At 44.4% G+C, this 24,753-nt stretch overlaps 1 protein-coding gene across 2 annotated transcripts in view; it reads right to left on the bottom strand.

Annotated features, from left to right (window-relative positions):
* Positions 1 to 23,630, bottom strand: part of GPAT3 (glycerol-3-phosphate acyltransferase 3) — a 32,732-nt gene extending 9,102 nt beyond the window's left edge. Inside the window, exons 1-6 of one of the 2 annotated variants that reach the window (XM_050945187.1) lie at positions 23,556 to 23,630; positions 22,081 to 22,288; positions 10,339 to 10,411; positions 6,582 to 6,852; positions 5,066 to 5,140; positions 544 to 633 (exon numbers count right to left, since the gene is read on the bottom strand). In XM_050945187.1, the coding sequence (XP_050801144.1) occupies positions 544 to 633; positions 5,066 to 5,140; positions 6,582 to 6,852; positions 10,339 to 10,411; positions 22,081 to 22,224 (653 nt within the window). In that variant the 5' untranslated portion in view covers positions 22,225 to 22,288; positions 23,556 to 23,630. Of the gene's footprint in view, positions 1 to 543; positions 634 to 5,065; positions 5,141 to 6,581; positions 6,853 to 10,338; positions 10,412 to 22,080; positions 22,289 to 22,966; positions 23,030 to 23,555 lie in introns of those variants that run through there. The other variant, XM_050945188.1, reaches the window with a different exon arrangement.
* Positions 23,631 to 24,753: the final 1,123 nt, after the last annotated feature.

The following is a 24,753-nucleotide window of genomic DNA, read 5'->3' as shown; positions in this document are numbered from 1 at the left end:
GTGATTATTTTCTAACCTACAGAAAATTGTTGGTGACCACATTGACAATTTACAAACTAGACCTACTGTTAATGAAAATAGTGTTAAACAACATTTGAACCATGCTTTGAGAATAACTTCTGGTAAGAGATTTAATTTCACATCACCACCTAGCAGGTAAACACTGAGCAAACACCTTCATCATTCAGCTGCTCTACCTGTGTAGCAGAGTCATGTAAATTCCATATACACTAATTAAAATTCCTTAAGAGGTCCTCGCTTTTATAGACAGTCATACCACCACTGACTCCCCCTGAAAAATAAATCAATTACCCCCTTAGTCCTATGTGCCTAGAGTTATGTATCCCCTTTACCAAGGCCATCCCTATAGGGGTGTGGGGCCTGGAACAGAAGTGATGGATTTGTCTTTTCCTGGACCATCTAATCACACCAGCTCGCAGGACCCCCCCAAAGCATTGGACCTGGAGCGGTTGCCCCAATTTGTCCTACCCAGGGGATGGCTCTGCTCTTTATAGTTGTGGAATGCAACACAGACTTACTCACTTGTTATGGTATGTGATGGTACCAGACAGAGCTCTGACGAGGATCCGGGAGCATGTCAGGTGGACCAGTTCACTAAGCCAATCTTTAGCGCTGAAAGATACGTACACTTACAAATAGGCTGACCAGATAGCAAATGTGAAAAATCAGAAAAGGGGGTGGGGGTAATAGGAGCCTATATAAGAAAAAGCCCCAAATATCGGGACTGTCCTGATTTTATAGGGACATCTGGTCACCCTACTTACAACAACAACAACAACAACAACAAAAAACAAACAAACCACCACCTGGAAAGGGAGCTATAATAGAAGCGACAGAGTCCTGTGGCACCTTATAGACTAACAGACGTATTGGAGCATGAGCTTTCGTGGGTGAATACTCAGTTCGTCAGATGCATCCGACAAAGTGCGTATTCACGCATGAAAGCTTATGCTCCAATACATCTGTTAGTCTATAAGGTGCCACAGGACTCTTTACTGCTTTTACAGATCCAAACTAACATGGCTACCCCTCTGATGATAGAAGCGGTTTTCCAGTTACAAGGACTAGGCCAAGAATTTATTGCAATAGTACTGTGTTTAGGGCAGTGGATTGGGATTCTGGGAACTTTGGTATTATTCCCAGATCTACCATCAGGCTGCTGCAACACCATGGGCAAGTCACTTCACCTCCCACTCTCTGTATTGTCTATTTAGATAGGCTCGCTGGAGTAGAACTACCATCTCAGTGTGTTTATTTTATGTACACACACCCCAGCACAAAGGCAGCCCAACCAAGATTGATTCCCCAGAGGTGCTTCCATACTACAAGAAGTGGTGATGCCACTGGTAGAGACAACCTGCATAGAGACCTCGCAGGCTCCTCTGGATAGCTTGGGGAGAAACCACAGAGGCATACCAGGGGAACCAGTGAAGGAAGGAGTGTTTAGCTGCTGTTCAGAGTGGCATTGAGGCTTCATGTTTTCTTTTCAGTTATTTCCATAATGAGCATGCTCACTTCACAGGTGAGGAGAGGTGGTTTTTTTGTTGTTTGCCTCCCTGCAAACTCAACCTGGACCTTGACCACCATCAGTATTGAGAGGCCCTCCAGGGCAAGATAGACTCTCAGGGTATGTCTATACTACCCGCCAGATCAGCAGGTAGTGTTCGATGTATCAGATCAATTTATCAAGTCTCGTCTGGATACGAAAAATAGATCTGCTAATTGACGCCTGTACTCCACCTCAGTAGGAGAAGTAAAGTGGAGTTGATGGAGCCACAGCAGTTGACTTGCCGCCATGAGGACGGCCAGGTAAGTCGAACAAAGATACTTCAACTTCAGCTACACTATTCGCGTAGCTGAAGTTGCATATCTTAGTTCAACCCCTCCCGCTAGCGTAGCCCAGGCCTCAGTTACACAGGTGCTATCCCCTTAAGATGGTGGGTTAGCACAAGTGTCAACTGGAACTTAGTTAACAGTTCCGCTGGTGCTGCAAAGGAGGACTAGAATCCAGCTCATGGCCCAGAGCCATGGCCCTGCACATCCAAGGGAAATAAGACCACTTTTTAAAGACAGCCTAGATTTCAGTAAGGCGTTTGACACAGTTCCGCATGGGGAACTGTTAGTTAAATTGGAAAAGATGGGGATGAATATGAAAGTTGTAAGGTGGATAAGGAACTGGTTAAAGGGGAGACTCCAGCAGATCGTATTGAAAGGTGAACTGTCAGGCTGGAAGGAGGTCACTAGTGGAGTCCCTCAAGGATCGGTTTTGGGACCGATCTTATTTAACCTTTTTATTACTGACCTTGGCACAAAGAGCGGGAATGTGCTAATAAAGTTTGCGGATGACACCAAGCTGGGGGGGTATTGCTAACACGGAGAAGGACAGGGATACTATTCAGGAAGATCTGAACCACCTTCTAAACTGGAGTAATAGAAATAGGATGAAATACAATAGTGAAAAGTGCAAGGTCATGCACTTAGGAATTAATAATAAGAATTTTAGATATACGTTGGGGACGCATCAGTTGGAAGCGACAGAGGAGGAGAAGGACCTTGGGGTATTGGTTAATAGCAGGATGACTATGAGTCACCAATGTGATACAGCTGTTAAAAAAGCAAATGCGATTTTGGGATGCATCAGGCGGGGTATTTCCAGCAAGGATAAGGAGGTGTTAGTACCGTTATATAAGGCGTTGGTGAGACCCCATCTGGAATACTGTGTGCAGTTTTGGTGTCCCATGTTCAAGAAGGATGAATTCAAACTGGAACAGGTTCAGAGATGGGCTACTAGGATGATCCGAGGAATGGAAAAACTGCCTTATGAAAGGAGACTCAAAGAGCTTGGCTTGTTTAGCCTGGCCAAAAGAAGGCTGCGGGGGGATATGCTTGCTCTATATAAATATATCAGGGGGGTTAACGTTAGGGAGGGAGAGGAATTATTTAAGTTTAGTACTAATGTAGGCACGAGGACGAATGGGTATAAACTGGATATTAGGAAGTTTAGACTTGAAATTAGACGAAGGTTTCTAACCATTAGGGGAGTGAAGTTCTGGAACAGCCTTCCGAGGGAAGTAGTAGGGGCAAAAGACTTTTCTGGCTTTAAGACAAAGCTTGATAAGTATATGGAGGGGATGTTATGATAGGATCGTTAATTTGGGCAATTGATCTTGGATTACCACCAGATAGGTCTGCTCAATGGTCTGCGGGGAGATGTTGGATGGGATGGGAACTGAGTTACTGCAGAGAATTCCTTCTTGGGTGCTGGCTGGTGACTCTTGCCCACATGCTCAGGGTTTAGCTGATCGCCATATTTGGGGTCGGGAGGGAATTTTCCTCCAGGGCGGATTGGCAGGGGCCCTGGAGGTTTTTCGCCTTCCCCTGCAGCGTGGGGCACGGGTCGCTTGCTGGTGGATTCTCTGCAGCTTGAGGTCTTCAAACCAATTTTGAGGATTTCAATAACTCAGTCCTGGGATAGGGGTTGTTATAAAATTGGATGGGTGGGGTTCTGTGGCCTGCCTTGTGCAGGAGGTCAGACCAGATGATCATATTGGTCCCTTCTGACCTATGAGTCTATGAGCCTTGATCACTAACGAGAGAACTGGGAATATGCACAAGAAATATTTCCTTTCCCAGTCACTTTTTGGACTGGAATCACACATCAGAGTTTCTTCACTCCAGCAAGTATTGTTTCCTTGTTCGTTGGCTCCTGCCTCTCCCCTGCCCCACCTGCTTTCCCCATTTTGCCTCTCACGCTGGTCTTTTGCTTTCCCCTTCGTTGTCCTCTGCTCCCAGGAACTCTGCCAGTCTCTCCTTTTATCAGCTCAGTGCCACATTTTTGCCCATTTTCATCACCATATCCTTCACTTGTAACATTCTCCTCATACACCAATGCTCCATATTTATTCTTTCCTTTCCCTTTCCCCATCATTCTGCCCTTTTGGAGTCTGCTCCAATCAGCCTTACTCCAATCCCTGGCACTCTTCTCCTCAACCCTGTTTAATAACCAGGGAAGCAGTTTGGACCCTGTGTCTTTTGGTGGTGAGTTTCCATCACCTCCCACGCAGCAGCCAGTCTCTCACAGTGACTCAGTAAATCACTGCTCTTCCCCATCCAAGGTTGAGTGGAAGTAGGAGGAGACTCTTTCCCTCCATCGTTACTTCTAGCTCCATCTTCTTCCCCCTCCTATAACTTCAAAGGAGTTTACCCTCTAGGGCTCCGCTGTCCTTAGAAGAGGCCATCCTTCACTGATCTCACGTCTGGATGCCTCAGTTTTGAGCTTCTCGTCCTCCCAAAGGTAATCCTGACGAGCCTACATATTTGATCTCCTTTCTTCTCTACACACCTCCCAGTCTTTCAGCTTACTGGTTTTAGGACTCATGCTCAGCACATGGAGGAATGGCGGGGAGGGCAGAAAGCCACCTTTCGCAATTCCAAGGCTGGCTGGGAGCCAGACTTCAGTTCAAGTTAGACAGAGCAGGCCATGATTGCTGTAAGTTGACTTGCTCTAATTCAACTGGAAGTTGCTAGGCTTAATTCAGGAATCAGGTGAAATTCCACAGCCTGCGTTATGGAGGAACTCAGACTAAGTGATCATAATGGCTCTTAGTGTGTGGACAGCTCAAGATTCCCCTCTTTCAGGGAGCTTCAAGTCACCTTTGTACTGGGTTTTTCTACAGTCTCAGCTTTGCAGTCTGTTAAAATGTCCCCATAACTTAGGTGTAGTTTCCTCAACACCTCTTTCTCCCTTAAAATGCTCCACAGGTATGCTTCTAGGAATCCCTTCCTTGGTATCTCCACCTTCCCCTGCTTTTTTTTTTGGGTATTCAAGTTCTTCAGGATACCAAACATCCCTGTAGAGCACTACATAAATTGGCGGTTTTAGAAGAGGACTAGAAAAGACCCACAGTATTAACTTTGCATTCTTTCAGCACTGATGCCAAATCATAGACATGGCAGGTTTGCCATGGGCAGAGTCAATTCCTAGTTCTCCACAAAATTCTTCCCAAATAGGTTAATTAAGGGGGAGAAAAAAAAACCCACTTACTTGCTGTTTGGCAACTGCCCTACAAGTGTGGTTCCCACAATCATTGAAACAATCCCAATGGCAGCCAAGGTCACACTAAAAACAAAAAAGGAAGAGACAAGACTGTTTGTCTGCAGCAAGAAGATCCCTACTGGAGGGGAATTACGGCAATTCATGTCACGAAAACACGTACTAGAGAACATAGAATGCTGAAGAGTATCTAATGACTATCTGAGCCCCTACAATAGTTTCAATTAAGATAGGAGAGGGAGTAAAAGAAGCAGTGAGACACACTGCAGCGATGGGAGTAGGTGAGGACTTAAAAAGCCGAGCTTGTATGTTCGTCATCATTTCTTGCAGGACTCAGTTACCTCAGAAACTGCAGAGTGATCATTTCACATTAGTGCGTATGTGACACAGAGGCCCATTGATGGTTTACTGCTGTGTCTCAGTAACTGGCCAGACCTGACATGCTCACTGCACCTAACACATTGTTGTCATACTCTGTATCTAAAAGCTGTCATGTAATATCATTGGAAAACAACTCATTGATCATTAATATTCTTGCAGGATACACTATGTCCGGTTAATCTACCGGAAATTATACAGATGTGCTGCAAATGCAACTAAAACATGTTTAAACCAGGCACTTTAGGGGAAGTTAAACAAACAGGGTTCTCCAGACAAAGGAAGGAGGCCAACACTTCAAGCCAGGCATGGCCAAGGACAGTGGGCTATTCATTTGTATCTGAGATTGCAGGAAAATGATTTGCATTGTAAAAAAGTCACCAGCAGGGAAGAAGCCAGTATGGCATCTACATGGATTTAACACCCAACAGGGGAAAGGAACTCTATCTGGGGATACCCTTCAGAAGAACATTTTCAAGGTTTGCTGGACTATAAAGAGCAGGGGAGAGAACCCAAAAGTTATGCATTATTATCCAAGATGGCTAAAAGTCTCTGAAAATTGACTATAGGTGAGAAACCTGCTTAGACAAGAATGTAATCTTCTGAAACCAAGTTATAATTTTAGAAGCGTATTTTTACTTGTGTGTTTGTAACCATTTCTAGCTTTATTTCTTACACTTGGTATGATTTAACTCCATGCCCTTTTGTTAAGAAACCTGTCTGCCTTTTACCATAAACCAACTCAGTGCTTTGACTGAAATGGAAGGATTGTCAGCCCCAGCTAAGTTAATAAGCTGCTCTCTTCACTATTTCTTTAAAGGAGCAGCAAACTTGATAAGGTTTTGTGGCTGTTACAATAAGAGAGGCTGCAGAAAGATGTTCTGGGGGCAGAATTTGGGGCTGGAAAGGTTGGTGAGTTTCCCCTACAAAGAGTAAGTGGGTGGTGGGAGCCTGGGTGAGACCTCATGCTTTTAGGCTGGCAGTTGGTGTCAGGGCTGTGAGCTACAGCAGAGCATTCTAGGTGCCCAGAGTTGCAAGAAGTGTTTGATGAACCCCTTACTGGCCTGGGTGAACCCCAGTGCATCACCATGTACACACACGAGAACCAGTCTCCCAGTACTTAGCTCACCGAAGAGGCAGCAGGAGACAGTAGCGGATGAGGACCCCAAGGACCCACACTACAGTCAGACGCAGGCTGATGTACTGGAAGTTGACATTAGTCCTTGTAAGGAGGTTCCAGGAGACTAGTTCCTCTGAGGAAAACCTTTGGGTGACTTCATCTTCCACAATAGCCTCAATCCCCTTCTTGGAGAAGTAGAACACATCGGAGAGTTCAAAGTCTACACGGTGCAGACCCGCGATCTCCTTCTCCATAGTGGTTTCATCTCGCTGTATGATGCCTTAACAGAAATGTGAGGAAATTGAACAGAGAATGGATTTCAACAGTTGCTTTTGTCACAAAGGATTACTTGCTGCTCAGGTAGCAGCCTAACAATATCAGAGCCATGCATGTTTGACTGCCAGAACAGTGTGCCATGGATTATTTGCAAATACTATGCAGCAGGCCAGTTCTTCATCACCCCCACCCCCAAAATGCAGACAGACACTTATGCAATCTGTGGCAAATTGGAAGTGATGCAGCAAGGCAGACTCTTTCCTTCCTGTCCACTCTCTCCCTGTGGGTTTCCTAAGCCACCTATAGGATGAACATTAGAACTAATCCTTGTGTCCTCGCCACAGCTCCACAGTCACTCCACAGAGAAGATACAGGTGGGTGCTCTCATCCTTTCTTCAATTATTCTGGAAGATACATATGCTTTGTCCCTTAGACAATAGCAGCTTAGGACTAGATGCAAGAAGTGCTCCACTTGGAAAAGTACAGAACAGACACTCAAACTCATTTACAGTAAAGTTTCTTTACACCACTCTGGCAATCCAAGAGAGCCTTCCAGTGTAAATTACACTCACTCCAAGACCACTTTGCTCTGCCAGAGAAGTGTAAGTGTGACTTGCGCATAGATTCTCCTCCCCCAATGCTGCAAACCCATATTTAGAGTGTTCATTCTCCACTCCCCAGCATCTTTCCTACCCCAGCACCTGTTTGTGTTGGACATCTTTGTTCACCACCACCCAAGACACCAGGGCTTGGAGCACAGACTGTAGCTAAAACCTGAAGAGCTGCTGAAAATAGCTCATCTTTGGCCAGACTTGCAGCTAGCCTGCATTTGGCACCACTGGTCAGCAGTGGCTCTGTAATCAAGTACAGACTCACCCAGCGGTGCCTCCTGCTGGTCATCCACAGGAGTTGGCGCTCCAGCCTCTGGAGTGCCCTCTGCAGGCCAGGTGTCCCACCTGTCATTGGCCCCGTGTCCTTCTCAGGACACTGGTGTCCCTTTAACTGGGTGCTGCCCCCTGGCAGTACCCCCACAGTCTGGGTCTCCCCCCACCACCTCAGGAGAACCCCCAGCCACTATCCCCATTTCGCCTCAGTCTTGGCTACTGCCCAGTCTCCATTTAGCCCCCGTTCACTGGGGCAGACTGCAGTATAAGCCACTTACCATAGGCAAAGGGGTTTGGACCTGCTGCCTCTGGGTACCCATAGGCTGCCTCTGCAACCCAGTACCTAATAGGCCTTACCAGGCCTGCAGCCTGGGGCTTTCCTACGCCGGAGCTCCCCGGCTCCCTTGGCCTTTCCCGAGCCCTGCTCCACTCCAGATACCTGGTTAAATCTCCCAGAAGCCAGGTCCTTCTCTCTCTCTGAACATGGAGAGAGACTGAGTTCCTGGCTCCCTGCCTTTTTATACAGGCCATCTGTGGTCTGATTGGGGTGTGGCCCAGCTGTGGCTGCTTCCCCAATCAGCCTAGTAGCTGCTTTTAGAGCTGCAGCCCTCTCCCAGGGCTGTTTTAAGCCCTTCAGGGCAGGAGCAGGGTAAGCACCTTGCCACAGGCTCACTAGCCACAATTGTATTTGCTTAACTGAGAAAAATCCTGCAGGCAGTTGTGCCAACAGTTCCTGTAAGAAAGCAGAGCCCTACCCCCTACTATTTTATTTCACAAGATGATAAAAATTGAACTGCAACATTTGAACTTTGTCCATGCAATGCAAAGGGAGCCAAGAGAAACAGAAGGAGTTGCTGCATTAGAAGTGGCAATATTCATTGCCCAATGTTTTTATTATGGTATAATAATCATCAAACAGATCTGTGCCATCGCTGCGTACCTCCTGGCGATCAGGGACAAAGTGTAAGTGCTGACTAGAGCTGAAGTCCTGCTTACTTAAGATGTTTTGAGGAAATCAGTAGTAGGTCTAGCCACACATGACCGGTCTACTGAGGTGATCTAGTATTTACCTTAGAGGCAGAATGACCTTGTGGTTGGGACACTGAACTAGGATTAATATCAGAGTTCAGTTCCCAGTTTGGCTACAAACTGGGACAAGTCACCTGACATCTGTCTACACTACCATTTTTGTCAGTCAGGGGTGTGAAAAAAACAAAAACAAAAACACCTCCCTGACCGATAGGGTGACCAGACAACAAATGTGAAAAATTGGGATGTGAGGGGGGTGGGGTGGGGGAATAATAGGAACCTATACAAGAGAGACCCAAAAATTGGGACTGTCCCTATAAAAATCAGGACATCTGGTCACCCTACTGACCAACATAAGTTTCACCAACAAAAGTTTTACTCTGCGCTGGTTAGGCCTCAACTGGAGTATTGTGTCCAGTTCTGGGCACCGCATTTCAAGAAAGATGTGGAGAAATTGGAGAGGGTCCAGAGAAGAGCAACAAGAATGATTAAAGGTCTTGAGAACATGACCTATGAAGGAAGGCTGAAGGAATTGGGTTTGTTTAGTTTGGAAAAGAGAAGACTGAGAGGGGACATGATAGCAGTTTTCAGGTATCTAAAAGGGTGTCATCAGGAGGAGGGAGAAAACTTGTTCACCTTAGCCTCCAATGATAGAACAAGAAACAATGGGCTTAAACTGCAGCAAGGGAGATTTAGATTGGACATTAGGAAAAAGTTCCTAACTGTCAGGGTAGTTAAACACTGGAATAGATTGCCTAGGGAAGTTGTGGAATCTCCATCTCTGGAGATATTTAAGAATAGGTTAGATAAATGTCTATTAGGGATGGTCTAGACAGTATTTAGTCCTGCCATGAGGGCAGGGGACTGGACTTGATGACCTCTCGAGGTCCCTTCCAGTCCTAGAGTCTATGAGTCTTTAAGTGCTGGTGTGGACAGCGCTATAATTGGCAGGAGAGAGTCTCCTACTTGTATTGCTAACACCACTTGTTGGGGGTGGTTTAATTATGCTGGCAGGTTTCTGCCATCAAAGAGCAGCTACATGGGAGCCCTTACAACAGCACAGTTTTAGTGGTGCAGCTGTGCTGGTATAAAGGTCTGTAGTGTAGACATAGCCTCAGATCCCACCTGTGAAGTGCACATAATGCTCACTCCCACCCTTAGCCTCCATCTATTGGCTAGGTTTTGCCACCCTTCGCACTGAGCAATACCTTACATAAGTGGGCCTACTGAAATAAATGGAGCTATTCTTGGAGTACAGTACTATTCCATGTAAGTAATGTTATATTTAGACCAAGCTCTGCAACCGAGTGCAGGGTGACTAAACCATTTAAAAGATGTCACAAGTAAGAGTGGCAGAATCGAACCTTTAGATTGCAAGATCCTTAGGGGTAAAGCCTGTATCTTACTAGGTGCCTGACAGTGCTGGCCACAGTGGATCCCCAACCTTAGGCCTCTGGCCACTACAATAGTAATTTAAGAACAAGATTAGTAGCTCCTCATTCCCCATTTTAAAATAATCTGTTCCCCATTTTCCTCAGGTTAATATTACTGAGACATTCTTCACTCAGAATTCTTACCACTGGAAGCAGAGTTCTTAAGTGCCATTGCCTGCTCCTGTTTGACTCCTTTCTGGATTCGTATTGTGGCCCACTGTTCAAGAGAAAAGAGTGTGCATTTAAGAGACAGTGTTTGAGGTTTAACATTTGCTCACCATTAAAAGAGCTTCCTAGAGAGTAAGCGGTACTTCCTTTGAAAGCCATCTGCATTAAGTTCTCTTCACTAGACAAACCATCACACACACACACACCACCTCTGATTTTGTTCCTGTTTTTAAGTGTCTTGGTACAGATAAAATCCTGCCAGCAAGAGTCAGTGGAAACAGCCAGTAGTTCTAGACTCACTTTGCCAACTTCATGAATTGGCATTCTGTTCTATTAAAGTGAAGAGTACATGTCACAGGATTTTTTTATTATTTTTTTTTTAAAAGATTTCATTAGTGGTCCTCAGTATCCAAGCAGAGCAGAGACCAAGCAGCTATAAGTCATGCCCAGCTGCCAGTCATATTATTTCAGTAGAACCTCAGCTTAGAGGGGGGAGAGGGGGTGGTGGTGTAGAGGGAATACTCTATCCCTTATAGCAACAGAGATAAGCTCGAAAATGTGTCCTGAGTGCACACTAAATGCTCAGATATCAGAGAGCAAGTAAGAGAACCCACAGTTTTTTCTCAAGAAAAAAAAATTCAAGGACTTGTGATTTTTTATGCCAGTCATGATTTTTGAGCACAGGGTGTTGGAGAGACTGTCTACAGGATGACCATGGTGCTAGTGACCGATCTCTTCTAGTATAGGCCAAGGGCTCTCAAAGGAGGTCTAGCATGATGCCACTGAACAGCCTCTTGCCACTTGTTTTGAGCAGTAAAAAGAAGTGAACTTGTGTGCCACATTTCCAGCTTCACAGAGAAGGAGAAATCCACCAGCAGCCTCTCCTAGACATCCTGTGGCAAGAAAATATAGACTAGCAAAGAGACCATGGTGGCACATAGGGTTGCCAGGTGTCTGGTTTTCAACCTGAACGCCCAGTTGAAAAGGGACCCTGGGTGCTGATCGGGCTGTTAGAGGTCCAGTCGGCGGCGCAGCAAGGCTAAGGCAGGCTCCCTGCCTGCTGTGGCTCCTGGAAGCAGCAGTATGTCCCCCTCTAGCTCCTTGGCAGAGGGGCAACTGGGAGACTGTGTGCTGCCCCTCCCCCAAGCGCCAGCTCCACAACTCCCATTGGCTGGGAACTGCAGCCAATAGGAGTTGCAGGGGTGGCACCTGTGGACAGGGAAGCATGCAGAGTCACCTCACTGTGCCTCCACATAGGAGCTAGAGGGGGGATATGCCGCTGCTTCTGGGAGCCAGCTGAGGTAAGCGCCATCTAGAGCCTGCACCCACTCCTGCGGCCCAGCTCCCTACCTCAACCTTGATCCCCCTCCCACCCTGCAAACCCCTCAATCCCAGCCCAGAGCAACCTCCTGCACCCCAAACCTCTCCCCCACAGCTTTACCCTAGAGCCTGCACCTCCAGCCGGAGCCCTCACCACCTCCTGCATTGCAACCCCTTCAGCCAGCTCAATGAAAGTGAGCAAATGAGCGAGGGTGAGGAAAGCGAGCAACAGAGGGAGTGGGAGGGCAAGGGTATTGGGTTTTGTGAGAGTAGAACTTTGGTAGTCCTAGAACATGTTGGCCCCAAAAAGAGCCTTACCTATTTTTAAGGGTCCAATCCACAGACCCACTGAAGTCACAGGAGTCTTAAATGACTTAGTTGTGCTTTGGAATAGGCCCTAAAAGAAAGTGTGGCATATTGAGGTCACCATGCTCTTCCAATAGAGGAGTGTGTTTTCAGAGGGGTAAAGGAAAACAGCATTGTGACATTGCACCCCATAATGCTTTATGGAAATATGCTTGTGAATGTAAATGACATAACTGGCATATGTTTTATGCTACATATGCCATGTGGCATCTCTCTGTAAAAGTTATGATCTATTGAATATATTCAACCTATTTGCATGCATGTATCATTTTTGTATTCAAAGTTACGAATATTGGCTATGTGCTCGTTTAACTTTAATTAGCCTCAGTGAAGCAGCCACCCACAAGAGAGAGTCTATTTAAGCCCCTGGAAGACCCCTCCATTTTGTCTTCAGCTGGTTCAAGAGCTAGCCTCTCTACCACCAAAGGATACCTGAAAGAAACTGGAACAAAGGACAGCAATCACAGGAGTATGAGTGATTGCTGGACCCAGACTAGGAGGCTAGTCTGTAAAAGAAGCTTACTGGAACACATCTCTGAGAGTGAGATTTCAGCTGTAATCACTTTCTTACTGTATTAGGTTTACATTTGCATGTTTTATTTTATTTTGTTTGATAATTTACTTTGTTCTGTCTGTTATTACTTGGACCCACTTAAATCCTACTTTTTGTATTTAATAAAATCACTTTTTACTTATTAATTAACTCAGAGTATGTATTAATACCTAGGGGTGTGGGGGCAAACAGCTGTGCCTATCTCTATCAGTTTTACAGAGGGCGAACAATTTATGAGTTTACCTTGTATAACCTTTATGCAGGGTAAAACAGATTTATTTGGGGTTTGGACCTCATTGGGAGCTGGGCATCTGAGGGTTAGAGACAGGAACACTTTTTAAGCTGTTTTCAGTTAAGCCTGCAGCTTTTAGGGGATGTGGTTCAGACCTGGGTCTGTGTTTGCAGCAGCCTACTGTGTCTGGCTCAAAACAGGTAGGGCACTTAAGTCCCAAGCTGCCAGGGAAACAGGCTCAGAGGTCATCTCAGCACATCAGCTGGCAGTTCCCAAAGGGTTTTCTGTGATCTAACCCGCCACAGGCTTGAAGCGAGAAGGAGCACCTGACCTGCAGATCAAGTCTTGTCTTGCCAAAAAGCATCAATTGAGATTCTACTGAGCGTTTCAGGAAAAAGACACTATTTAAAAACCTTAAATTCCCTTTCAGAGAACATTAATTCCACTTTCATGCTGAGACATATCCACCCATGGGACAGATCCTAGAAAAGAAGTTGTGACTATTCTTGCTAGCTAGTTCAAGAGTGACAACCGAGGCTGTTCTCTCAAATGACTAAATCTACCCTTATTCAGGGATCGAAGCATTATCCTGCTCAGAGGCCTAGCACTTAAGAAATCTTGGACCAGCATCAAAGTATTTGCTTATTATTTGTATTATAGGAGCAGCTAAAGGGACCCCATTGTGCTAGATGCTGTACAGACAATCCCTGCCCAAAGAGCTTTCAGTCTGAATAGACGAGACAGAAGGTGGAAGAGGAAAGTGAAGAGAAGTGCTTTGTCCAAGGTTTCATAACAAGGCAGAGACAGAGCAAGGAACAAAAGAGTAACGGCTGTCCACTCCCAGACACACTAAACCAGGAGGCCGCGACCAACAGAAAAACTGCTTGTTTCATAAAAACCAAAGAAGCATAGGGCTGGAAGAGACGTCGGGAGGTCATCAAGTCCAGCCGCCTGCACTGAGGCAAGACCAAGTAAACCTAGACCATCCCTGACAGGTGTTTGTCTAACTTGTTCTTTAAAACCTCCAGGGACAGTGATTCCACAACCTCCTTTGGAAGTTATTCCAGTACTTAACTATCCTTATAGTTAGAAAGTTTTTCCTAATATCTAACCTAAATTTCTCTTGCTACAGATTAAGCCCATTGCTTCTTGTCTACCTTCAGTGGAGATAGAGAATAATTGATCACCAGCATCTTTTTAACAGCCCTTAACATATTTGAGAACTGTTGTCCAACCGTCCCCTTCCTCCCAGTCTTCTTTTCTCAAGACTAAACATGCCTGGTTTTTTTAACCTTTCCTCATAGGTCAGGTTTTCTAAGCCTTTTATCATTTGTTGCTCTCCTCTTGACTTTCTCCAGATTGTCCACATCCTTCTTAAAGCATGGTACCGTAAACTCACACTATTCCAGATGAGGCCTGCCCTGTGCTGAATAGAATGAGATAATTATCTCCCACTGTTAATTTATCCCAGAATATTAGCTTTTATTGCAGCTGCACCACATTGTTGGCTCATATTCCATTTCTGATCCATTATCACCCCCAAATCCTTTCCAGCAGCATTGCCAGCTAGGCAATTATTCCCTATTTTGTAGTAGTGCATTTGATTTCCCCCCCTTAAGTGTAGTACTTTGCACTTACCTTTATTGAATTTCATCTTGTGGATTCCAGACCAATTCTCCAATTGGTCAAGATCATTTTGAGTTCTAATATGTCCTGGGTGCTTGCAACCCCACCCATCCTGATGTCATCTGCAAGTTTTACAAGCATACTCTCCATTCCAAGTCATCAGTGAAAATGTTGAATAACAGTTCCAGATACACACACACACACACAGTTTGACAACAGATATTTACTCTGAGTACGATCTTTCAACTTGTTGGGCACCCAGTTTATAATCTGGACCACATTTCCCTAATTATGACAATATGTTGGACTATGTCAAAAGCTTTACTAAAATCAAGACACATCACATCTACCACTTTCCCACCCATCCACTAGACCCCCTGCCAAAGAAGGACATTAGGTTGGTTTAGCATGATTCGTTCTTGATAAATCCATGATGGCTATTCCTTATAACCCTATTATCCTCTTGATTATTAAAAAGTGATTGTTTTAACAATTTGTTTCAATAGCTTTTCAGATATCAAAGTTAGGCTGGCTGGTCTAATTCCCCAGGTGCTCTTGGTTCCACTTTTTAAAGACAATACTAGGTTTGCCCTTCTCCAATCCTCTGCAAAATCACCTGTCCTCCAAAAGATAATTACCTCTGAGATTGCTTCAGCTAGTTCCCTAAGTACCCTAGGGTGAATTTCATCAGGACCTGCCAACTTGAAAATATCTAACCTATTTTTTCCTCTGCTATGTGTTCCTTCCCTCAGTTGTTAGTATTAACTGTGATCTGGTCCCAATGAGCCTTCTTAATGAAGTCTGACACAAAATAGACATTGAACACATCAGCCTTCTTGATGTCATCAGTTATTAGCTCTCTTTCCCTACTAAGTAGAGGGCCTACACTTTCCTTTGTCTTTCTTTTGCTCCTAATGGAGTTATAGAGCAACTACAAGCATTGTCTTTGGTGTCAGATCTAAAGTATAAACTACAAGCATTGTCTTTGGTGTCAGATCTAAAGTCCAATTTACCTGGGGTAAGTGACTGGTCCTTTGGGACTGGACAGAACCTGAATATTGTTGCAATTTTTGCTGTGAGGGAATATCTATCAAAGGCAAGCTTGTGTAGGTGGCAAGATAAACTGGAGTACCCAAAGAGACTGTCTGTGTCCATGTTACAGTGCCTGAGAAGTTCACACTTCAGATGTGGTTGGTGAAATCTACATATGGAACTCACAACAAATTTGTGGTTTGTGCCCCGGTTCTTAACATTCTGCCCTGAGGTTGGTACTCATGCTCTTAAGCTATTCCAGACAGTTTGCACTCCTGATTTGGTGGTCTATAGTAGACCTCTACCATGTCGTCACCTATTTCCCCCTCCCCCATTTTATGTTTATTCAGAGACTTTCAACTGCTCTGTGTATATATTCTTGATGCAAAAATGCAACACCTCGGAGACACGTTGTCCCCCTCCTCCCCAGGGGCTGCAGAGATATGCTAGCAGCTGACCACTTACGGGAGCAGCATGGGGCTATGGCAGACAGGCAGCCAGCCTGCCTGAGCCCTGCTGCGCCGCTGGCCAGGAGCCGCCTGTAGTAAGGGTCTCCTGCCAAAGCCAGCACCTCACATCTCCTCCACCCCAACCCCCTGCCCAGATCAGAATTCCCCTCCCTCTATACCGAGTCATATACAAACTTCGTCCCAGATCCTGCACGCCAATCCCCTGCCCCAGCCCTCTCCTGCACCAGACTCCCTTCCAGGAAAAAAAAAAAACAAAAAACAAACACTTGTATACAGGGACCCCAGAAAAAAAAAATCGAATAGCCCCGGACCCCCAGGAGAGTTAATCCAGCCCTGGAGGCAGGAAATGTCCATTATATCTGCACAATACAGAGCAATAGGTCAGACCATGACCTGCTTTGCGCCTCTAGGTATTACCTTTTTCAAGTAAATGGCAAAATTACAATAAATTGCATGCATGATGTAAGGTTCCATCTTTCATTACTGGTCCAGGCTAGACACATTGGTAAATATCTTGTGTTTTTTCCAGCCAATTGTTTAAGACAGGGGTAGGCAACCTATGGCACGTGTGCCAAAGGCAGCACACGAGCTGATTTTCAGTGGCACTCACACTGCCCGGGTCCTGGCCACTGGTCCAGGGGGCTCTGCATTTTAATTTAATTTTAAATGAAGCTTCTTAAACATTTTAAAAACCTTATTTACTTTACATACAATAGTTTAGTTATATGTTCTAGACTTATAGAAAGAGACCTTCTAAAAACATTAAAATGTATTACTAGCATGTGAAACTTTAAATTAGAGTGAATAAATGAAGACTCAGCACACTGCTTCTGAAAGGTTGCCGATCCCTGGTCTAAGACTAGTGATCAGAGAAAAGTTTTGATCCCTACCCATTTTGCATGAGAAAAGATAGGAATCTATAAAGTCACCAATTTAGAGTTTAGAAGGAGCAGGCAGCTTCTCATTTGGAATCATTCCTTATAAAGCTCATGCTCCAAAACGTCTGTTAGTCTATAAGGTGCCACAGGATTCTTTGCTGCTTTTATAAATTTAATGTTATTTCTGCACTACTTTAGACACAGCTAAGTCCATATTAAAGGCAGAATCAAATAGGTCTGAACATAGCAGAAATCAATAACCCTGAAAACACAGGATATTGAGACATGCATCTGTAGTGTTTGCAAAGTTGCAACATCACAATGTACAGCAATGCTTTGCAAGAGAGGCAGTGATCTTCACGGCAGATAAAAATTGAAGTGTACTGTAAAGTAAACAAGGTAACATCTACAGCTAAGATGTGCTTGTCTGTCCTTCTCAAAGGGTACATTTCATTCCTCAAAAATTGCTCTAAAATATCCTGATCTGAGAGCTCCACAGTCACCTTTTCCTACACAAGATCTGCTGCACTACAGTAGAGTCTAGATTAAATCAGATTGAAATATGCTTTTTGAGGCACAAAAAAGGAAGGAATTTGTTAAACAGAGTAATCCTACATAGCTCTGAATTCCTACCTCTCTCTGCTAGAGAGCCGTGCAATGATAAAAACCAAGTAGTTAAAGGCATTTGCTGCTGCTGTCCAGCAGAGCTGTATGAATAACAGAGTTCTGGTTTGCTGGCAATTCTCACACACACACACTTCTGGTCAAATGATAAATTTTTGTTTTGATTTTGACTATTTAAATATTTTTAACAATACTAAATGAAATTTTAAAACAATAAGTTGCTTTAAACCAAGCATTCAAAATGCTGGGTTTTGAACATACCAAAATATTCCATTTTGTTTTCTTCTGAAGGGCAGCGATTGTTTCCACTGAAACCATTTGGCAAAACTGACAGGAGTTCACAAAACATTTTAATGCTGAGGAAACAGCAGTTTTGTTTTGTTTTTTGAACAGACTTTGGGCGGACGGATGGACGGACACGAACATATGATATTCACTAAAACCATGACTAGGGAAGCAAGATGCATTCATTCAGCAGTTTTGCTAGCCACATAAAGATTCATATGTTTAGACCAGTTAGTTTATACAACCTCCACTCCCTCTTACTCCAGTATAGAACGTATTTTTGTTGTTTGTACCTTGCTGGGTTTCTGAGGGCTTGTCTACATCAGAAAGTTGCAGCGCTGGTGAGGGAGTTACAGCGCTGCAACTTAGGAGGTGTACACATCTGCAGGGCACCACCAGCGCTGCAACTCCCTGTTTGCAGCGCTGGCCGTACTCCCGTTTTGTCTCGGGTGTAGAGGATCCAACGCTGGTGATCCAGCGCTGGTAATCAAGTATAGACACTTACCAGCGCTTTTCTTGACCTCCGTGGAATAAGCAGGTATCCCAGCATACCTGAGGAAGCCTCTGGTAATCAAGCTGGTCTCCTTCCCCGGCTTGCTCTCGCGTTCCCCGAACCCCGAGCAAGCAGGTCTCCGTCCCTGCGGTTTGCAGGGTGGTTCCGGGAACGCGAGAGCAAACCGGGGAAGGAGACCAGCTTCGCCGCGGTTTGCTCTCGCGTTCCGCGAACCACCCTGCAAACCGCAGGGAAGGAGACCTGCTTGCTCGGCGGTTCGGGGAACGCCAGAGCAAACCGGGGAAGGAGACCAGCTTCGCCGCGGTTTGCTCTCGCGTTCCCCGAACAAGCAGGTCTCCTTCCCTGCGGTTTGCACGGTGGTTCGCGGAACGCGAGAGCAAACCGCGGCGAAGCTGGTCTCCTTTCCCGGTTTGCTCTCGCGTTCCCCGAACCCGAGCAAGCAGGTCTCCTTCCCTGCGGTTTGCAGGGTGGTTCGCGGAACGCGAGAGCAAACCGCGGCGAAGCTGGTCTCCTTCCCCGGTTTGCTCTCGCGTTCCCCGAAACCCCTTGAAGCCGCCCAACAGCGCTGCAGTGTGGCCACATCTAACACCACTTGCAGCGCTGGTTGCTGTAAGTGTGGCCACTCTGCAGCGCTGGCCCTATACAGCTGTACTAATACAGCTGTAACAACCAGCGCTGCAAAATTTTAGATGTAGACATGGCCTGAGAGAGGAACAGGTATAATTCACCTAGAATTTAAAGGCCAGAAGGGACCATTGTGATCTAGTCCTGCATGGCACAGGCCTTAGAATTTCATGAAGTGCTTCCTGCATCAAAACCATAGCTTCTGGTTGAGAACTCACTTAATATTTAAAATATTACATGACAAAAACAAAAATGACCACTGTGACGTTGTGCAGTCTATATGGTTTTATAAAAATTTAATAAGAATATAATATAACTGGAATATGCTTCATGCAAAAGGTCTCTTGTGAGGTATCATTACAAAGCTTGTAATCTACTGAGTGTGGTCATCCTATTTGTATAAATGTATCATTCTTGTATCTGAAACTAGAAATATGAAATATAACTCTGAGGGCCTATTGTAATTATGCAAAGTGTGGGCTATTAATGGTGGTTTGGAATCTTGATGACTCCCATTAACTAGGACATTTGTCTGCAAATGGTTGTGTTTTACCTGTAAGTCTTCCTGTATACGTGTGTGCTGGCAAGTGGGTAATGAAGTCTTGCAGTGACATGTGATCATGTCACCTGAACTGGCATCCATCTTTAACCTGGTGTTTTTCCATTGAGAAGAGGAGGTGGGAACTCAGAGGGACAAAAAGATTCCTGCCTTATGCAAAAGATATATAAAGGGGTGGAAGAGAACAAGGGAGAGAGGAGAGCCATCATGAAGAATTCCCTAGCTACCAGCTAAGCTGGAACAAGAGCTGTACCGGGGGTTTCTGTGATCCAACCCGTCACAACCACATCGCTAGGCAAGTTGTTCTAATGATTATTACGCTCACTGTTAAAGGTTTAAGAGTTATTTCTAGTTGGAGTTCTTTTAACTTCAGCTTCTAGCCACTGGATGATATCATGCTTTTGTCTGCTAAGAGCGGACTAACTCTGTTGAAGCTGTCCATGATCAAGTCACCTCCAAACAATCTATTTATTTATCCAAGAGCTGCTTAGTCTCTCACTCCAAGTCAGGTTTTCCAAATGAGACTCAGAAAAGAGCTATAAAAATGATCTTACAGCTCTTTTCTGAGCCTCATCTAATTTGTCAATATCCTTTTTAGGATGACACTAGAACTAGTGTATTCCAGTAATAATTTCACTAGCGCCATATACAACGGTAATGTCTCCCTAGCAGGGGCAGCTCTAGGTATTTTGCCGCCTCAAGCACGGCAGGCAGGCTGGTGCCTAGAGCCGCCCTTGCTCCCTAGTTTTATTCAGTATTCCCCTGTTTATGCATACAGGGACAGCCTTTGCTCATACCTGGCACAGCATCGCCAGCCCATGTTCAGCTGGTTATCCGTCACACCCTCCACTTAGTACCCCTTTTTTTTTTTAAGTGACTTTTTGGTCACTTATTTCCAAGCAACCATCCCTCATTCTATCAGCACAATGAACATTCTTAGCATCTAAAAAGGCTAAAGCTGCAAGGTGATAATAGATGAAATTTTAATTACTCAAGTAAGGCCAGTTTACCAAGATATCCAGATTGCCCTGTACAACTGGTGGAGCATTAAATGGCAGATCAATCTGTGTCATCTCAACAAAAACAATGAAAGGAGTTGGGCCAAGAACAGGTCCCTGGGGGGATCTCCCCCCACACACACTAGAACTAACTCTTTTGGCTCACTGATTTATTTAAAGTTACTCTAAGATCTATCAGCCAGTTTTTAAAAAGCCATTTTACTTTTTGGCATAACACTTTAAAAAAAAAATTCAGAATGTTATGTGATACCAAGTCCTGCTTCCATAAGGCATCTGAATACATTATCTCAACCAAATTGGTAACCTCATAGACCACCACCAAGTTTAACAAGATCCATTTTCTATAAAACTCATGTTGACTGAGATGAACACAGGCAGCATGATTTACTGGTTGCTTCCCAGTATGTCATTCCACAATTTCACCCAGGACCAGTGTCGAGCTAAACAGCTTACAGTTACCCAGGTCATCCTGGTTAATGCTTTTTTAAAGAGATGGGTACAACATTAGCTCCTGCTTTCCCTTTGCTCCTCTAGAACTTCACATACATTCCATCTTCAACCTACCCCTAACCAGCACTCTCCTGGAGAAGTAGATTTCCGTAGAGGAGGGAAATGGCAGGGGAAAAGAAGGAGATCAGCTCACAAGCCTTCCCCACTGAGAAGATGATGGGATGTAGCGCACACATGCCCAACCTTCCTGCTTGGCCTGTGCTATCATTGTTTATACTCCACTGTATGTGATATTCCCACAAAATAAGTTAATTTCAATGCTATTCAACAGAAGGTTATTTAGAAAATACAGGCATAAAGGTCAGCAGGACTGAACATAGCTGGTCCCCTAAACTACAGCTCATAAGCAGCTTGGCACAGATGATCATTGTTAGAGTCATTAAAAAGGAGAGGAAGGCAGAACGCTACTGCACTGCACAGTGCAGGGTACATTATGTTCCTGCCCTTCTCCATTCAGAGATTGAATTTCAGCCTAGAATGTTATCGCATGACAGGGGTACCAAGGTGTTAATACATGGGATTTTAGAATAATCACTGGCTGTTTGGGGTTTTACATTCACAGTTTAGTATTAGGCAATAACAAGTGTGGATGAGCACACAGCAGAACATTTTAGCAAGGAAACTGATTTTTGGTTCAGATGGCATGAAATTATTCTCAATTTCTGGAGTTTCATGATCGTTTCTTTTAAAGCAAGTGTTTATCCCTCCACTGTCTGTCTATACTTCATGTGGATGATCTCCTGTACGCACAGCTTGAATATCAGGTCATTTATTGGACCAATAGAAAGGGTGACAAACTTAATGGCACCCAGAGCAAAGTTAGTCCTGATTTAGGATCCTAAAGCATTTCCAGGAACTCAGTGTTTTCTAGTCTTGACTAGCCAGCCTTTGGCAGATGACTAGACTGCTCATCCAGAGAACACACCCTCCTGAGTTGGAGAAATTGGATCATGCAAGGAGAATAAGTGTTTATGCAGAAGTCACAACAGAATTAGAGCTGCAGACTAGAAACTTTTACTAGAAACACCGTTATCACCACCAAAAAACAAAAGCATGTCCCCGTCGCCCCCCTCCCTTGTATTAAGTTGTAAGGGCCAACAACTTACCTCCAGGGTTTTTACTAAAATTCTCATGTAGAGTTCAGAAATCCCCAGCGACGCTCCGAACACCGATGGCAACACTATCAGTGTAAACACCACAGTGAGCCAGACGGACATGACCTTGGCTGCAGCAAAGATGAGGTCCTCCATGATCGCTGGAACCCCTGCTCTAGATGAGAGCCCCTCCCGCTGCTTCCTGGATCACTGCTGGCGACTGAAAGCCAAGCGAAAAAAATGGTCAGAAACCAAGGCCGGTCCTTGCCTTCCTCCGCCCTCCCCTGCTCCGCCCCGTTAACTAATTCTGCTCAAAATCCAGTCAGCAGCTGCAAACCTTCTCTGTAGGGAAAGAACAAATGCGAGGGAGAGAGGGCAGATATGGGACCGTTTGGTGTAAGAAGCCAGAGATGAATAGCATGAAACTATAGCATGTGAGGGGAAATCCAGATGCATACCAAGATGAGAAGAGTAGGTGTTCCCCTGGAGTCCCATAAACTTGGAGGTGTTAAAATGAGCAACTGAAAAGGGAACCCAGTTTGCCTGTCACTCGCTTCCTCTCCCAGGTGTAACTGACTAGGATTATGCAGAGACAAGGTGGATGAGATAATAGCAGTTTAAACTGCATACGGCTAGCGCACAATGCTTGGGGCACACGTATGTGCCTCTGGTACTGGGGACACATCAAAAAGGAAAGCCCAGAAAAGAGACACTTTCCCCATAAGGTTTCATTTCCTTTTTCCAGGGTCAGGTATTTTGCTTTCAACAGCAGAAGTGAAAAGGGGCAAAGAGGTCACTTTAATAATAATAATAATAAACCACACACACATCTTACAAATCTAGCCCGTTTCAAAGAAATCCCCAGCACTTTAAAAGTAGTCTCTGGTGCTATAACTACCCGTGTCTCTCTTCTTTACACGAGTTTTTCCTCCTTCCCCTCAGCCCATAAAAACCAACAAAGGAACCAATTAGACGATAAACAATTTTAGCAACCGCAAGCGTTTTTTAAAAAGGGGCTTCCCTTATCTCATATTTTATCATTGCAGACAACATACGGTTACTTCTCAGTTAAAATGGTTCCTCTGGGATCCCTTCTCTCAGCAGGTATTGGATGCAGGCAAGAAAAGTTTAAATAGCCACAACAGAGCTACAGTTTGCTAAGACCAACAAAATAAGACCAGGTTTCTAATTTAGAACACGACTTATAAATTCCCTGCTAAAAGTCTAGAAGGGGCTTCTCTCTCTTGAAAAATAACTGCCAACAATTCAGCCTTTAGCTTGAACAGTAACTTTGTTTATTTTTTTCTTTTAAGAACAAGCCTTTAGGCTACTTTGCCATTGTTAAAGACAGAAGCAAAGGTATTTCCTTAACACATTTTACTTTAGCTGGGTAATTCACTCAACTTTTAACTAAACACTGTTTAATCCCTGCTAATAATTTTTAATTGTCATTACCCAGAGCAGTATAATAGCCACACAATTCTTACCCGAGGCAGCGTTTCTTAAGCAAAGAGCACAAAGGAAAAACATGCCAGTAGAGGGCTAGCGCATACATATTTCCTGCTGCAATCAAGAGACAGGAAAAGCCACTAACGTTTGTATACCATAATTCACTTAGCAGAGAGACAGTTTTACCATAAACTTTGTATTACTCTAACCCCCACCAGGCCTGACTTTTCTTTGCTGTAGCGTTCTTCCTTGAAGAAAAGAGAAATACAGCAGGAGAGAGAACAGAGGAAAGGAATAGATTAAGGATAACTGCAGCTATTGGGATAATAATAAAAATAATGATTAACCATAATGAATGAATGAATGAATCATAAACACTTTGTGTCTATATAGAGAGCTTTTCATTTGTACACATCAAAGCGCATTATGAAGGTAAGTAAGGTAGCATTATTTCCAATTTACAGCTGGGGAAACTACAACCCAGAGACATTATTAAGTGACATGCTCAAGGACAAACAGTGAATCTGTGTCTGAGCCCATAACAGAGCCCAGGTCTCCTGACTCCAGCCCTATAGCTGAGGAGGGACCTGACAAGGCCATTTGTTTTCCTTGTTGGTCATGTACACACCCTGCAATGCTGATGAAATGGGAGCTACTTTGGTTGTTTTACCAAATCTGGATTTTGCAATTGGAAAAATGCACTTTCTCAAGGCAAAAGTTTAATCAAACATGAAAACTGCTTAGTCCACTTGAATGCAATGGCTGACTAGACTGCAACAAGGAAAAGAGAAGCTGCAAGATTTTGAGAGAGGGAGGGATGTTTTTTTTCCTCATCTCTACATTTCTGTGACAATCAGGGTCCAGACATCCCTAAGAGAGAACAGGGGGTGTGAACCCAAAAGAATATGCTATTCAATCAACTGGTTGTATACAATATTACTGTGTATAAATATATGTCAAGTTAGATCCCTTATGAAAGCATGTAATATTCTGAACCTGATTATTGTTATGAGATATGTACACAAACTGTGGTTAGGAATTTATGCATTTGTGTATATAAAATTGTGCTCATAATTTGTTCTGCAACATTCAGCTCCACTTCACTACAAAATGGTGAAAAAATCACCAGAGAGGGGCCACCTCACTAACCAGAGGAGATTAGTTCCAAGTACCTAGCATAGTACAAGCCAGAAAATATAATGGTAGACCATTAAAGTTAAGGAGAAAACACAAACA

Source organism: Gopherus flavomarginatus, chromosome 3 (assembly GCF_025201925.1).
Source record: "Gopherus flavomarginatus isolate rGopFla2 chromosome 3, rGopFla2.mat.asm, whole genome shotgun sequence".
Classification (NCBI taxonomy): domain Eukaryota; kingdom Metazoa; phylum Chordata; order Testudines; family Testudinidae; genus Gopherus; species Gopherus flavomarginatus.
The sequence above is the reverse complement of the archived record's forward strand: the minus strand, read 5'-3'. Positions and strand labels throughout refer to the sequence as shown.